The sequence below is a fragment of the Takifugu rubripes genome, chromosome 7 (genome assembly GCF_901000725.2).
Source record: "Takifugu rubripes chromosome 7, fTakRub1.2, whole genome shotgun sequence".
Classification (NCBI taxonomy): Eukaryota; Metazoa; Chordata; class Actinopteri; order Tetraodontiformes; family Tetraodontidae; genus Takifugu; species Takifugu rubripes.
In genome coordinates, this window is record NC_042291.1 from 4,411,797 (window position 1) to 4,427,476 (window position 15,680).

The following is a 15,680-nucleotide window of genomic DNA, read 5'->3' on the forward strand; positions in this document are numbered from 1 at the left end:
ACTTGAGCTCCAGTCCAGAATGGAAACTGGTGCTATCCCTCCAGATGATTATGTCAAGGTGAGCAGTAATGAAGAGACCATGAAGATGGACTAGACACTATCAGAACTTCACATCCGCTGGTCACAGAGGGACAGACCCATGACGAACGGAGCTATTTCTAACATGCCAGACGGGCATGCTAGGTGGGGGACACATATATATTTACATACTATATTCACTGAACTTCATCTATGGGGATCTTCCAGCCCTTCAGATCGTTTCAGAGATGTTTTTCTACAGCTTGATTGAGTCCACCTGTGGTCACTTTAATTGATTGGACTTGGTTTATAAAGACATGACTGTCTTTGGAAGGTCTAACAGCTGATGATATCAGCGAAAGAACCAACCCGGAGGTCTAAAGAACTTGACTTGACTCTAAAGAAGCTCCGCCTACCAGCCGAGGACACAAATAAGCAAATTATTGTACCAATCAGGAATTCTGATCCATAATAGTTACGTCTTCCATTAGCTGCTAACGTCATTGTCAGGACAAAATCTCCTCACTTTAATAGTCCATAAACATCAATTCATACATGTCTTTGGACCGGAGCTGCTGACCACTGCAGCACCGGGCTGGCAATCACAGTATCAAGAATCAAGTAGAAGAGCACACGCTCCCTCTCTGTTACCCTCACACAGCTCCTCCTCCCTGCACTGCAGTCTGGAGGCTCCTCAGTGTTTCAGGAGCTGCTGCAGCTGACACAACCTGACGGGGACCGACCGTCTGGGTTTTTCTGAGGCTTTGTGGACTTTAAAAGTTGCAGAGGACGGACGAGTTTGAAATCATGAAGAGAAACGTGAAGAACTGCTGAGAAGGTACAAAGCTTTGATCTTATCGCGAAACAGCGTTTTAATCATGAAAATGAAAAGGGTCGTTTAATCAAGTCAGTTCACAACGAATGAGTTCACACATTGATGGGAGATTTCAGCCAATCAAGGGAGGATCTGGGACTTAATAATCTGCTGATTTGTTGTGAAAGAGGGGGAGGTTTCCCAGGTAACAATTATTACTGACCCTAACCACACACACACACACACACACACACACAACTTTCTTTCTGGTAGTTCGTGATATACGATGATAACATCTACTTCTTTGGCTGTGTTTTGGCTTTTTATTTAGTCATTTAACGTTGGGGTCGTCTTTCTGCCCTAATCTTTCCTCACCTTACTCCTGTCCTCTTCAAAGTGCAGGAGTTGGTGCAGGAGTCTGTCCACACACACACACACACACACACACACACACACTGACTGTAGATTTAAGCAGCTTCTAGTCTATATTTACAGACCATAGTTCTAAACATTCTTTTGCTAAAGAACCAGGCCAACCAAAGATCCATAACATCAAAGGGATGTACCTGTAGTCAAATTTGTGTCATAATCAACAACCCATCACCTCTTTCTTCCTGTAGGAATGGGAGGGGTTGCCGTGGGAACAGTGAAGAACATGTTTTCACCAAGGCTGAATTCTCACATCTGAATCTTTCTCCATTTCTGCAGTATGTCAGAAAATATGTCATCGCTGGCCCCTCCCACCAGTACTGTGGCCCCTCCCACTCTACCCTCTACTTGGACCCCTCCTCTTTCAACGTGGGAGACACCCAGCTTCACCAGTGCCGCTCAGTTCCGTGTTGGCGCCACCTTGGTGCTCTTTGTTTTTGCCGCCTGCAGTAATCTGGCTCTCTTGGCCAGCGTGGGGCGTGGGCGGCGGCCACCTTCCCACCTGCGGCCACTGATGCTGAGCCTTGTGTCAGCAGACCTGATGATGACCTTTGTGGTGATGCCCCTGGATGCCGTGTGGAACGTGACGGTGCAGTGGCACGGCGGAGACGCCCTTTGCAAAGTGCTCTGCTTCCTAAAGCTTTTTGCCATGTATGCCTCTGCCTTCATTCTGGTGGTCATCAGTCTTGACCGCCACCATGTCATATTGCATCCTCTGAATTCCATCAAAGCACACAAAAGGAATCGACAAATGCTGCTGGTAGCCTGGACCCTTAGCATTCTGCTCGCAATGCCCCAGGTAAGACGTGAGTACAGGTGACATACAAGCACACAGACCACAAGAGCATAGCTATCACATGAGTACAGTTAGCGTTCAACTTCATAGTTAACACACAAGTCCAGGAATAATTAATTATTTTACATTCACATCATTAGTTGTGTGATTGACAAGTTGTCACTGAACAGTGACAACCGTGCACCAACAGTGGAGGAAGTGTTGGAACTCTGTGTATGTTCAGCCGCTAAATGCTAACCACTACAGTGCCTGAACAGTGATGCTAATCTTTGATATCAAAATAGCTTGGAGCCGAAACCAATGCTCGAGCTGGAAAAGGAAAGATTGTCATTGAAAAACTTGGGCTGTGGATGCAGTGACACACTCTTATAAATGAGGCTACTGAAATTTAAATAACCAGCCTGTGAAGAAAAATTACCTCTTTTAAGTTCTAAATTGTAGAAACAAACAGGCTAGATGATTCTTTTGGGTCCAAGGTTGGCATCTCCTGTTTGGGATAGTGATAGAATTGATGCTGGACTACATGCATGAGCTGTTGCTGTGCTGGTGGCACTTCTCCTGATAAGCAAACTAGTTCCACAATCGGCAGAATTTCCACAACACAGCCCTCAGGTTGATCACTGAGCTAACATGTGTTGGCTAATGGAGGTTTTTACTGCTAGACTGGCATCAACCAGCCTGGTTTTATATGAAAATGCCTAAATATAATAGAATACTCATGTGTTGGCAGTTCCGGGTCCAAGTGTGGAATCATAGGAAGTAGCAGCCCATCAAAGGCTGTTTACATCTTTGTTGGTTCAGTGCTAACGCTAACCCTTTTCAGTGCGCCGTTTTTTTCTGTTGAGTGTTTGTTTGAGGGTTTTCTTTTTACCACATACCATCAGCAGAGCCAGTATCACACCTGCAGTCATGACTGCGGCAGGAACACATGACTGCATCACACTGGTCAGTAATCCATTGATTGTAGCAGCATCTAGTTGTTGATTCTGAATGGCGGCAGGTTTGTCCATCCCTCATCATGGTTGGTTGGTTCTATTCCAATTATCCTGGTTGTACTGTGTACTTTAATGTGTGGTTGAGGTGACTATTAAGTTCTTTCCACTGATACCTGGAATGTATGTGAAAGTTCACCGTGAGCACGAAATCCCTGTAGGAATGTTCTACCTTCACTTTAGACCTGGGAAAGCTCTTGCTGTTAGCTCAGGCTAATGAGGACTGCTAACAATGAGAGGCTGGAAATGAGTGGGTTCTGAAGTGTGACCTTGGTCTTCATTTCAGACTCCCACCTGTGTGCAGGTAACAGCCTCTCTCTCTCTCTCTCCGTCTTTTATCGTAGCTCTTCATCTTCCGGGCTGTCAGAATGGAGGGTGCAGACTTCACTCAGTGTGCCACTCACGGCAGCTTCAGCCGCCGCTGGCAGGAAACTGTCTACAACATGTTTCACTTCATTACGCTGTATGTTGTCCCCCTGCTGGTGATGAGCTGCTGCTACAGCCGCATCCTGCTGCACATCCACCTGCAACACCTGAGAGAAAAAGGTAAACCCTACCTGTATCACACCTGTAGCCCTTATGGACAGTTGTCTGTCATTTACGCACTGATGTAGCAAGGGGAGCGGCACACACACACACACACACACACACACACACACACGCACACACCTAGCATGACAACCATGACATCTCTGAGGTCATGCAGAGCACCTGTGGATATCCTCAGGTGATGGGGGAGCTACCAGGTGATATTAGGAAGGTGCTCTTTGAAGTTATTTGATGTTTAGTTTCCATGGAGACACACCTGTACATACAGAAGCAGGGCTCTCAAGCGAACGCAGCCCTGTGCGTGATGACATCGCTAGCAGCAACCTTTGGTCTTCCAGCAGGTGAGTCGTACCTGCGGCGCAGTGGAACCGACATCATCCCGAAGGCTCGAATGAAGACCCTGAAGATGACGGTGGTCATCGTGCTGTCCTTTGTTGTCTGCTGGACCCCGTACTACCTGCTAGGGATCTGGTACTGGTTCCAGCCTGACATGTTGCGTGTGACGCCAGAATATGTTCACCACGTGCTTTTCGTGTTTGGGAACCTCAACACCTGCTGTGACCCCGTCATCTACGGCTTCTACACGCCATCGTTCAGGGCTGACCTTGCCGCCTGTTTCCACCAGAAGAGAAGAAATGCAGCGCGAGCGCCACCCAACCGTGCACGGAGCAGAGATGTGGTGAACTAACGGACCAATCAGGGAAGCGGAGCTCGCCGATGTCCTGCTCCTCACTCACCATCTGAAAGGGGGTGAATTTAAAACTGGACTCTGCTCCTCTCAGGTGTAACACTGACAGCTCAGTGTGGACTCCCTAACCCCCCCCGGCCCCCGACCCCCGACCCCCGACCCCTGGCCCCAAACCATGACAAGCATTTAAAACGATGATGAAACAAGTGAGTTGAAGATGAGTGAAACATGTTTTATGCTGTGAATCAGATCAGGAACTAAATCGTCCCATTCAGAAGGAACATTTTCTCCTCTGTGGTGTCAACGAGTAAAGAATACAGAGGCGTGACACTGTCGCCATGATAAAAACAAGCCTCTTCCAGCATGTTTTGAGGTTAAAGAAAACAAATAAACAAAGTTTTGTTCTCTAAATCTGCTTTATTTGGTTTTCATTTATCTCAACATACTAAATATGAAAGAAGTATCAGAAGAAAGATCCAACAGAAGCAGAGTTCATCTTAGGAGCCATGTTCACACCGATGCACTTGTCTTCTTCTTGGCTTCTATTTAAAGCTTCAAGGCTCCTTTCTGACAAATGTATTGAGGAGAGGATAAAGCTTGACTTTTCTTATTGGTTCTAGCCCTCAGCATCTCCAGCTAGCTGCTACTGCGTGTCGGCAGGTAGGTTCATCAATTTAAAGTTCATCACCCTTCAACTACAGAATTCCACTAAATTCATCTACCAACAGGAAACATCATAAAAAGTTAAAACAGAGGGAAAACATGCTAATTATAACCAGTGAAACGTGTCTTTCTAATTTGGCAGAAATTCACTGTTGAAAGCAAAGCAAAAACAAAGAAATACAAAGTTTTTTCACCAGGTTCATGTTTTCAAACATAGACATGAGACATGGTGTTATTACAACAGCATCTGTGGTATTATTACAACAGCATCTGTGGTATTATTACTGCAGCATCTGTGGTATTATTACAACAGCATCTGTGGTGTTATTACAACAGCATCTGTGGTATTATTACAACAGCATCTGTGGTATTATTACAACAGCATCTGTGGTATTATTACAACAGCATCTGTGGTGTTATTACAACAGCATCTGTGGTATTATTACAACAGCATCTGTGGTATTATTACTGCAGCATCTGTGGTATTATTACAACAGCATCTGTGGTATTATTACTGCAGCATCTGTGGTATTATTACAACAGCATCTGTGGTATTATTACTGCAGCATCTGTGGTATTATTACAACAGCATCTGTGGTATTATTACAACAGCATCTGTGGTATTATTACTGCAGCATCTGTGGTATTATTACTGCAGCATCTGTGGTATTATCACAACGGCATCTGTGGTATTATTACAACAGCATCTGTGGTATTATTACTGCAGCATCTGTGGTATTATTACTGCAGCATCTGTGGTATTATTACTGCAGCATGTGTAGTATTATTACTATAGTACATGTGGTATTATTACTATAGTACATGTGGTATTATTACTATAGTACATGTGATACTATTACTATAGTACATGTGGTATTATTACAACAGCATGTGTGGTATTATTACTATAGTACATGTGGTATTACTGCATTACATGTAGTTTTATTACTGTAGCATGTGCAGCATTATTACAGCAGCATCTGTGGTATTATTACAACAGCATGTGTGGTATTATTATTATAGTACATGTGGTATTATTACAACAGCATGTGTGGTATTATTACTATAGTACATGTGGTATTACTGCATTACATGTAGTTTTATTACAGCAGCACGTGTGGTATTATCACAAGAGTACATGTAGTATTATTATTAGAATACATGTGGTATTATTACTGCATGTAGCGTTATTACTGAGAGGTATCGTTGCAGTGAATGCAGTATTACTACTGTAGTACTGCAGGGTCTGCTTGTGAGTACTTGTGAGTCTTCATTATTTGGTTCTTTCACGTTAAATTCTAGAAAAATATTTTCCACTTTTTACAAAAGAAAATGTAAATCAGGAAAGTTTTGGTTTGCTTTGATCTTTGTAACAAAGTAAAAACAGGCTTTTTCTTTGGACCTTGTTCAGCTTTGAGAGAATATTTGGCTGCTGATAAGAAACGACTTATCCACAGAAATACTAATTATTATTCTACAACCCAACAAGAAGTGAGGGCCTACAAAGGTTCCAGTGCTCATATCTGTTCAGAACGGTTCCTCTCAGGGGGACCTAAAGGGTTGTCAGGAGGAACAAGACCAGACATCAGGAGGGTAATCCAGAAAAGTTCTGGATCATTTTGTTACAGAGTTTGATAACCTGGAACCTTGGTTCATGGTCCACCTGCAGATCCTGAACCCTCAGAACTGCATGAGCTGAGTACTTCTGTGGTTCTGGGATCCACACCTGTCACATTGTGGATTTAAGGGCTTCCAGGCTGATGGGACACAGGCACAGTGGTTCCTGAAAAGCCTTTTGGTTTTGAGGTAGGTTAGCTTGAGCAACAGGCCAAGAGCCACCTGCCAGAAGACCTTCTCAGGTGTCTGACATTTTGTCCAAGTTTACTGTCTTTGGATGTAAAGACTTTGGGGGGTGAGACAAATGAGGGAGGAGCAAGAAGAGGAATGGTCAACAGCTCTGTCAGGTGACCTCCACTAGTTTTTTTACTTGAGGAAATGTTGAAACTATCAAATACTGAAAGAAGTCAGCTTGTGTATGTCCACCTGACCAGAAAATCCCTTTGGTTCTGGACCTCGGAGGACCACACGATGAACCCTCTGAAGACCAGTCTCCAGTCAGAGTGGTGGAAGGCCTGATGATCCTGACATCAGTGACTTTTGGTTTCAACAGGAGGTATCCCAGATGCCAGGACATCACAGTCATGTGACTAACAGGGCACAAAAATCAACTTTGGTTTTTTCTTCTGAACAGGAAATCGTCTACAATTGTTGTGAAAGCTAACGGACATCAGAAAAGTCCCCTTCTGTTGTGGTATAGTATCATAGGGTCCTGAAACACCTCAGCAGACGTTCAAGCTTGTGTAAAGCTGTCAAAGAGGAGACCACCGCAGGGGTGTGAGGGGGAGCAGGCATGAGAGGAGGAGCAGGAAGTGGTGGGACAAGGATCTATGGAGTATTTATCCTCTACTTGTTTCAGGTTGAATCATGACCATCACTGGCTGAGGGGAGGCATCACCTCTCTGTGGGCGGAGCAAATAAAAATACCATTAGTGAATAGTGCATGATGTGGCACCTCCTATTTTGGTTGTAGTAGGCGGAGTAATGGTTGGCTTTGCTGGGACTTCTGTGTGTGTGAGTGTGTGTGTGACCTGATTCAGCTCAATACTCTCAGCTGGACAACTTTTAGAACCTCTGAGACCAGTAACAGTAGGGGGACTTTTCCAGTTCATTTCCTTCCTGCAGAAGAGTCTGAGCACAGAGAAGGATGAGGATGAGGAGGAGGAGGAGGAGGAGGATAGTGATGAGAAGGAGGACGACGATGAACTCACCGACGTTTGTACCCCAGGAGGATGAAGAGCAGGCAGCAGAGGATGCAGGCGAGGCCGCTGTGAAGCCCAATAAGTAGCGTCGACATGGAACCATCAGACTGGCTGCAGTTACAGCTGGAGTCAGCTGGCACAAAAACAACAAGTCATATTCAACTGTTTCTATATGTTCTATGGATGTCAGAGAAAGGTCAAAGGTCATACCTGTTGGACCATTTTCCCCCGTTGTCAGGGACACCAGACGCCGGTTGACTGGGCTGTCTCCATTGCCGTTAAAGGCCACCAGCTGGATCTCATAAACTGCGGCTGATTCTGCAGGAAGTGGAAAGTCCTAATTACCTTTGTAGCTAATTTTCTTCAGCTAACAATCACTGGCTAGCCTAAGTGGTATCATCACGATCATTAGCATTTTGGAAACCAAAACAGCCGAACTTAAGGTGGTTCTTTGTTCTAGCTTGAAATACCTATTTTAACCCCTGACCCCTTGCCCTTTCAATGATTAGCATCAAACATGCACGAACATCAGGTAGGTAAAGCGCATTAGCTGCTGCTGCTGTCGCAAAAAACACTGACCCAGGTCTGAGATGGTGTGGGTGTTAATATGGGCGGGAAATGTCTCCTGCCCATGGACCTGAGGGTTGGAAACCCCTCGGTACTCCAGTCTGAAGCCCTCCAACGCCCCCGGCCGACTGGGCAGCTCCCAGTACACCTGCATAGCCGTCTGATTTAGGACCTTTGTGAAGAAACTGGGAGAACTGGGAACTATAGGGACAGACAGGACAGAGCAATGGAGACACTTTGAAAACATTGGACAAAAAAAAGTGTTCAGGTGGACAGCATGAAGACATTCAAGGTGGACAGCATGAAGACATTCAAGGTGGACAGCATGAAGACGTTTAAGGTGGACAGCATGAAGACGTTTAAGGTGGACAGCATGAAGACATTCAAGGTGGACAGCATGAAGACATTCAAGGTGGACAGCATGAAGACGTTTAAGGTGGACAGCATGAAGACATTTAAGGTGGACAGCATGAAGACGTTTAAGGTGGACAGCATGAAGACATTCAAGGTGGACAGCATGAAGACGTTTAAGGTGGACAGCATGAAGACATTTCCAGGATGGCGCTGTTTCAATGGACTTACCGCCTCCCTTGGTTGTGGCCATGATGGTCCTGGACTGCTGACTTCCCCCCAGGGCAGAATAAGCCTTGAGGAAGACAGAGTAGGTGGTGGCTGCATCCAGGTTGTTGACCTGCTGCCTGAACGTGGTCTTACTGATGGCCTCCTGCAGCTCTGCACTGTCTGGTTCTGAGGAGACCACAGGTTACAAACTTATACCCAAACTAGTGCACTAACTAGGGTGCACTCTATCTATATCCCATCATCCCTTTGGGTGGCAGGAGACGCTAGACATGAGGTGGATTTTTTATTAATAATTAATTGGGCAGAAAAGCACTTTCACAAACTAACCTGAGTGTTTTAGACTTATTAATCAGTAAAATCAAATTAAAATCACTCGACTGGCAGCACCCTGGAATGTGTTGATGATGCTTCGGCGTGACACCGTTTACGGTACTAGCTTAGCGCCCACTTGACCTGCCGCCGGTGTGTTGAGCAGAGATCAGTGAAGGATTTCAGACTGAGCAGCTGTTAACATCTGGCTGGCAGATGTGGGAGGAGCCATGGGCTAAAACCATGAAGATCAGAAGGACCTAAAACACCAATCAAACATCACAGCTAACCCCCAAGTCGTCGGATGTGCAGGACGTATCCAATAATCTGCTGGCTGGTGTCTGCTGCCGGTTGGTCCCAGGTAAGCTGGAGGCTGCTGGAGCTGAGGGCCGTGAGCTGGAGCCCTGCAGGGGCCTCTGGAAGATCAGACCCCTGACTGATGGCGAGGCGAGCGCTGGCCTGGTTGGTGCCAGCACTGTTCTCTGCGATGCACTGGTAGATGGCCTCATCCTCCGGGGTGATGTGGGTGATGGCAAGTGTCCTGCAGGGGGAGACAGAGAGCAGAGAACTGTTGAGCAGATTGCTGCTTTGGGATTTTCACCCCCCATCACCATCACGATCCATTTCTTACGTATTTCCATTTGTGAGCTTCACATTTCCACCGGGGGTCAGCAGTTTTCCATTCTTCAGCCAGATGAGGTGAGGTTCTGGGACCCCGGACGCTGTGCAGCTGAAGACGGTGCTGCTACCTGCTGGCCGGGACACAGACTGTGGCCACTGGACAAACTCTGGAGGGGCTGGACAGAAGAAGAGGACAATGAAGTGCTACAACGTCATCTCCTTTGTTCCCTTAAATGTTCCAGCTCTTTAGTTTTAAACACTCCTTGATTTGATTTTGATTTTAACCAATTTCATATAAACAATCATGCACTGATGATTTAAACATGTTTATTTATTTCTATGATCATATGGAAGCCCCATGAATGAAGTCAGATGTGTGAGAAAATCCTGACTCCCTCCCCCAGAAGAGCAGGTGTTGTCTAGCCTCGTCTCCACGGAGATCACAATAAACAAGAGCGTCTGTCACCTCATGCAACCCCTGAATGGGGTGGGGGTCAAAGGTCAGGGGTTACGGGGGAGGGTGACATCAGAATGAAAATAAGAATGATTTGGAGACATAAGTGTTTGCACACTGCAAGTTACGTGTAAAACAGATACACACAAATGCAGACACACAGCAAAATCTATCAACCAAAACTAGACATTTGATAATTATATGTTGATTATTTCTGACTTCATGTGACACACGGAGCCTGTTTGTTTCTTAGAAATGCACATAAGCTCAGTGTGTGTGTGTGTGTGTGTGTGTGTGTGTGAGAGAGAGAGAGAGAGAGACAGAGAGAGAGAGAGAAACAAAGAGTGTGTGTTCTATTAGAATACTTATTAGCATCTGAAGAGTTCCACTTAACAATAAGGACTTAATTCACTCATCTGTCAACACACACACACAATGAGTATGTGTGTACCGCCATCACTCTCTCTCTCTCTCTCTCTCTCTCTAAGGGACTGTGTGTCTGTCTGTCTGTGTGCATTTACACAGACACACACACACACACTTCATCAGAACTCAGCAAATTAAGATTCTCAAATGTGTGGAGGTTTTTAGAGGTTCACCATTTTGTATCTTTAATAAAGAAAATCATGTAATAATATGATAGAATTGATGATGTTGTGATGATTGTGCATGCGTGTGTGTGTGTGTGTGTGTGTGTGTGTGTGTGTGTGTGTACGTGTACGTGTACGTGTAACACTTTGACACATACAGTCCCTTACTTCATCATGCTATAATGTGTGTTCTACCATATACAATCACTCGTTTGTGTTGCCAGTAGGTTGTGTACTGGTGCGGTACCTTGAACCACCAGTCGGCCCAGAGCCGTTCGTCTGGATCGACTTCCTGGTCGGTTTGCTGAACAAACGTAAACTCCAGAATGCTGCAGGGTGGCGTCAGAGATCATTAGGTTACCTGTCCCCAACACCTGGATTCCCTCCACCCCGATCGAGCGCCCATCTGTCTCACACACACACACACACACACACACACACACACACACAGAGTTACTGGCTGACATACTTCAATGGATCAATGGATAACATGAGGTGGTAGAATTTGGGTTACCAAGGCGACTCCAGGAGACAATAGGACGTGGGTTTCCTGTGGCAATACACTCTAAGATGGCGGTCTGGTGGACGTTGATGGTGAGGTTCTGCGGTCCCGACAGGATCACAGGTTCTCGATAGATTGGAGAGCCCGCGGCTGGATCAGAACCAGAGAGCATGGTTAGCGCTGTTGGGGGTTCTTTGTGGATTTTCTGTGCCATGCTTTAATCATACCGGTAATTGACAGCTGGGCCTCGTGGCTATAGCGAGTGTTGGCGATGTTCGAGGCCACGCAGCGAAACAACCCGCGATCTGTTTGCTGGAGGCCAGCGATCTGCAGCACTCCGTTAGGCAGCAGTGTGTACCTGCGTGGACACGTCGGCGTCCCACAGGTGGGTTAGACTTCTTTGATTATCGATTAGAAACAGGCAGCTTGTGTGCGTTTATTATATGTAAGAAATATTCTTGATGTATTTTCCGATATTTCCTGCGTCAGATCTACCTGGAGTCAGCGGTGCTCAGTGGGCGTCGGTCTTTTTGCCAGGTGATCGTAGCTTCTGGAATACCATTGATCTGACAGGTGAACCTGGCCACACCCCCCTCCCCCACTGTCATTGACTGAGGGTGAGACAGGAACTTTGGGAGGGCTTGAGGGTAAAACAGAGACACAAAGACACAGGTGACTACGCTGCTAGTTGTGTTTATGTCAGAGATGGTCATGTGACTTACAAGCCAGCAGGATGCGGGCTTTGCGGCTGATCAGCATCCCATAATGATTCTGCGCAGCACAGTCGTACTGGCCTGCGTCCGTCTCGTTGCTCTCTCGTCTTTTGGAGAAGTTCCTGATGAGCAGTGTGCCGTTACTAAGCACCATTGCTCTGGCACCCGTCTCCACAGGGATGCCGTTCCTCCTCCAAGTGATGGAGACCGGCCCCTCCCCTTCCCCCACCACCTTACAGTCCAGCATTAGGGGACGGTCCCTTACTGCAATGACATCACTGGGCTCTTTAAGGAACGCCAGCTCGGACGCTGTGAGGACACCTGTGGGGGCGACAGCAAGCGAGAAACATCACAAATGCTCTCGGTTTCAAATGATTCAAACTGGGTTTGAACCAGAACCTGTTGGTTTAATTTTTCCAGCACGTTTCATCCTGGACCAGAGGACCTTTGTCTGTGCTGACAGGAAGAGAAAAGTCTTCAAGTCCTGGTTGAAAGGTTGAAGCTGATTAAGATGGCTTCATTCCTAAATGACTGAATCACCTCTGTGGTTGGCCTCAGTATTCGTCTTTAACCTGTGTTGACATCACTTTGCTTTAGATGGAGCTGCTGTTACGCCGCTCAAACACAGCATTTGTTGCAGGACAGGAGAAGAAGATCTCCAGATCCTATCCTAAGTCTCCTATTTTAAAATTTTAATCCCTTATTGATTGATGGAACTGGTGGCGGAAGAGGATGAAGCTGCTCACTCATCTCTTAATTTAACAGTCAAATTCACTAAAATAAGAAATGACATCAACATTTCTTTATGTTTCTTGAATTAAATTCCAAATTTATGCTGATCAACATTTTTTCAGTTAGATTTGTGATAAATTGTTGTCATAGAAGCCTGAGCTTCACTTGAACTGTGATGTGATTGACAGCTCTCTTCAAGATGGAGTCAACAAACGGGGGGCAGGGATGAGTGTAGGTGACCTCTGAACTTCAGGGCCTCCCCCACCAACATCAACAACTTGTCAACAGAAAACTTGTCTTTCCCTCCACTTCCTGTATTTCAACCTTCTCTGTTTACCGTTTAATGTTGATCTTGGTAGATAAATGTATGAAAGAAGTGGAACGAGGAAGATGATGGAGATGATGAGGCTGATGAGGATGAGGATGATGATGAGGCGGAATGCCTGGGTTGTGTGTGTGTGGGTGGTGGTGGTGGGGGTTCTTTCATCCTCTTCTTTTCATTTTGAACTTGGTGGTGGTGGTGACTTTCCCAGACTCCCCGCTACACACACACACACACAAACACACACTCACACACACACACATGCATAGAAAGACACATAGAAACATAGACGCACACAAAGACACACATACATACACACAAACACACATACACACATGCACACACAGTGTCACACAGTCACACTTTCACACTTTCACACACACACACACACACACACACACACACACATGTCACACAGTCACACATTTGCACAATGACACACAATAACACACACACACAAATACACACACGATAACATTGTTAACCCAGAAACACCAAAATCCAACATGTGGAAGTTCAGAACCAGGTGGCAGGTAGCTGGAGAACCTGGTGGAAGGTTGCTTTTCTTTTTCCATATGTTCTATAGCATGAGTTTAGGTTCAGGATCATGATTAAATATTGGTCATTTCTGCAGTTCTGATCCATTAAAGTTGGATCCATTAAAGGCTGTTGATGTTTCACACTTTGGTAGGAATCATTCTCATTAGCCTAATTCAGCCATAAAATTCTGCTGCACATTGTGGTCACATGACCGTCTGCACTACTGATGAATGTGTGAGAACCAAAGTCTCCGTGTCTCCGCCTCCCATCTGGGTTCCGATTATACCGCAGGAGGGGAGGTCAAGCAGACCACACCCCGACACACACCCCAACACACACACACAGATACACACACGTACCAGCCTGCCCTCTCATCATGCCCTTTAACCCCTCCCAACCCCCCACCCCCCACCCCCTTCCCTGGCCCCTGCAGACGGGCCCTCAGTCCCTGGAGGGCCCGTCTGGGTTCAGGTTCAGGTTCAGGAACCCAAAGCTCTGCCCCCTTCTCACAGTCTGTATTACTTTGCTGCACATCTAAATTTGAACTTGAACTTCTGTCTTTCTGTCTCTCTCTCTCTCTCTCTCACACACACACACACACACACACACACCATCATCTTCACCTCTACACAAGCAACCAAAAAACTCTCGACTGACACACTGATGAAGAGGCTCTTCATCACAACCTCATTTCAAGTCAAGTTCAAGAGGAAAGTACACACTCACACACACACACACACACTCACACACACACTCACACACACACATTCACACTCACTCTCACACACACACTCTCACGCTCACTCTCTCCCTCTCTTTCCCACACTCACACATTGAGCATCTGTATGAAAATGAGGATGATGAATATTCAACATTAAGCGTCTGTCAGTGTCGTATTTTAAATTTGATTAACTTCACAAACTTCACAAACAACAACAGTAAGTAGAGCACAACACAGCAGATCCATATTCTATTTCATGCACCATACAAACCCAAATGGTATTATATTATATTATATTATATTATATTATATTATATTATATTATATTATATTATATTACATTACATTACATTACATTACATTACATTATATTATATTATATTATATTATATTATATTATATTATATTATATTATATTATATTATATTATATTATATTATATTTGTTGAAAAAACCTTTTGATCATTATTAATCATTTTCATTTAACCATACATATCAATTTTAAACACAATACAATAATAATACTAATAAAATCCAATATAATAAAGAGAATAATATAATATACAATGGTATAACAACAACAACATGCATAATAACTATAATAATAATAGCGTGGCAGCTGAAGTTCATGGTTCTGGCTCTCTGATGTTGGACAGAAATGAGGATTATTTCAGACCTGAGCAGCAGAGTCCCAGCAGCAGCAGCATCTTCATTATCTTCATCTTCATGTTTCTTCACTTTATACCCACAGAGTTAAACATCCAGCAGCTCCATCAAAACCTCCTCATCCTTCTTTCTCCTGCTTCTTCTCCTTCCTTCTGTGCTGAGGCTTAGGTTCTTCTCAACCTGTGATAGAAGCAGCTCAGTGATGGACAATATGGGTGGGGCCTGTGGCACACACTCACACACAAACACACACACACATATGATTACACACACATGCATACACACCCACACAGTTACACACACGCAGTTACACAGTTACATATACAAATACTCTGACATACACAGTTAGACACTCTGTTACATACACACACACACACACACACACACACACTCTGCTCTGGTCGCATCAGAATTTCAACATTCCTTTTTTGTCATTATGTTATCCGCTTTATAAATGTTCACACAAGGGATCCTGTGAACAAGAAATCTGCCGTGCTGAACTGTTAATCAATTATACTGAGCGGCGATCACCTGTATTGATCTGTGTACCGTTGCTGTTTCTTCTTCTCCTGGATCTTACCGATGTCATTGTT

The 15,680-nt window shown here is 45.1% G+C and overlaps 2 protein-coding genes across 3 annotated transcripts; one reads left to right on the forward strand and one right to left on the reverse strand.

Annotated features, from left to right (window-relative positions):
* Window positions 1-423: 423 nt before the first annotated feature.
* Window positions 424-4,697, forward strand: LOC101076950 (gonadotropin-releasing hormone II receptor-like). Of its 2 annotated transcripts, none has more exons than XM_011605189.2 (4): window positions 424-856; window positions 1,541-2,060; window positions 3,394-3,595; window positions 3,937-4,697. In XM_011605189.2, exons 2-4 carry the CDS (start codon window positions 1,542-1,544, stop codon window positions 4,284-4,286), a joined length of 1,071 nt encoding a protein of 356 aa, XP_011603491.2. In that variant the 5' UTR covers window positions 424-856; window position 1,541; the 3' UTR covers window positions 4,287-4,697. The 2 variants fall into 2 exon arrangements, with proteins under 2 accessions (XP_011603491.2, XP_029695146.1); XM_029839286.1 differs by having other exon boundaries at window positions 3,940-4,697.
* Window positions 4,698-7,327: 2,630 nt separating this feature from the next.
* Window positions 7,328-15,143, reverse strand: LOC101077174 (immunoglobulin superfamily DCC subclass member 3-like). The gene is made up of 14 exons (XM_029839284.1): window positions 15,098-15,143; window positions 12,116-12,427; window positions 11,889-12,033; window positions 11,621-11,751; window positions 11,406-11,543; window positions 11,139-11,297; window positions 9,858-10,023; window positions 9,517-9,767; window positions 8,918-9,082; window positions 8,348-8,536; window positions 7,979-8,086; window positions 7,778-7,901; window positions 7,598-7,697; window positions 7,328-7,468 (listed from the first exon to the last, which is right to left on the reverse strand). The coding sequence occupies exons 1-14, from the start codon at window positions 15,141-15,143 to the stop codon at window positions 7,406-7,408; spliced, it is 2,097 nt and encodes a 698-aa protein (XP_029695144.1). The 3' UTR covers window positions 7,328-7,405.
* Window positions 15,144-15,680: the final 537 nt, after the last annotated feature.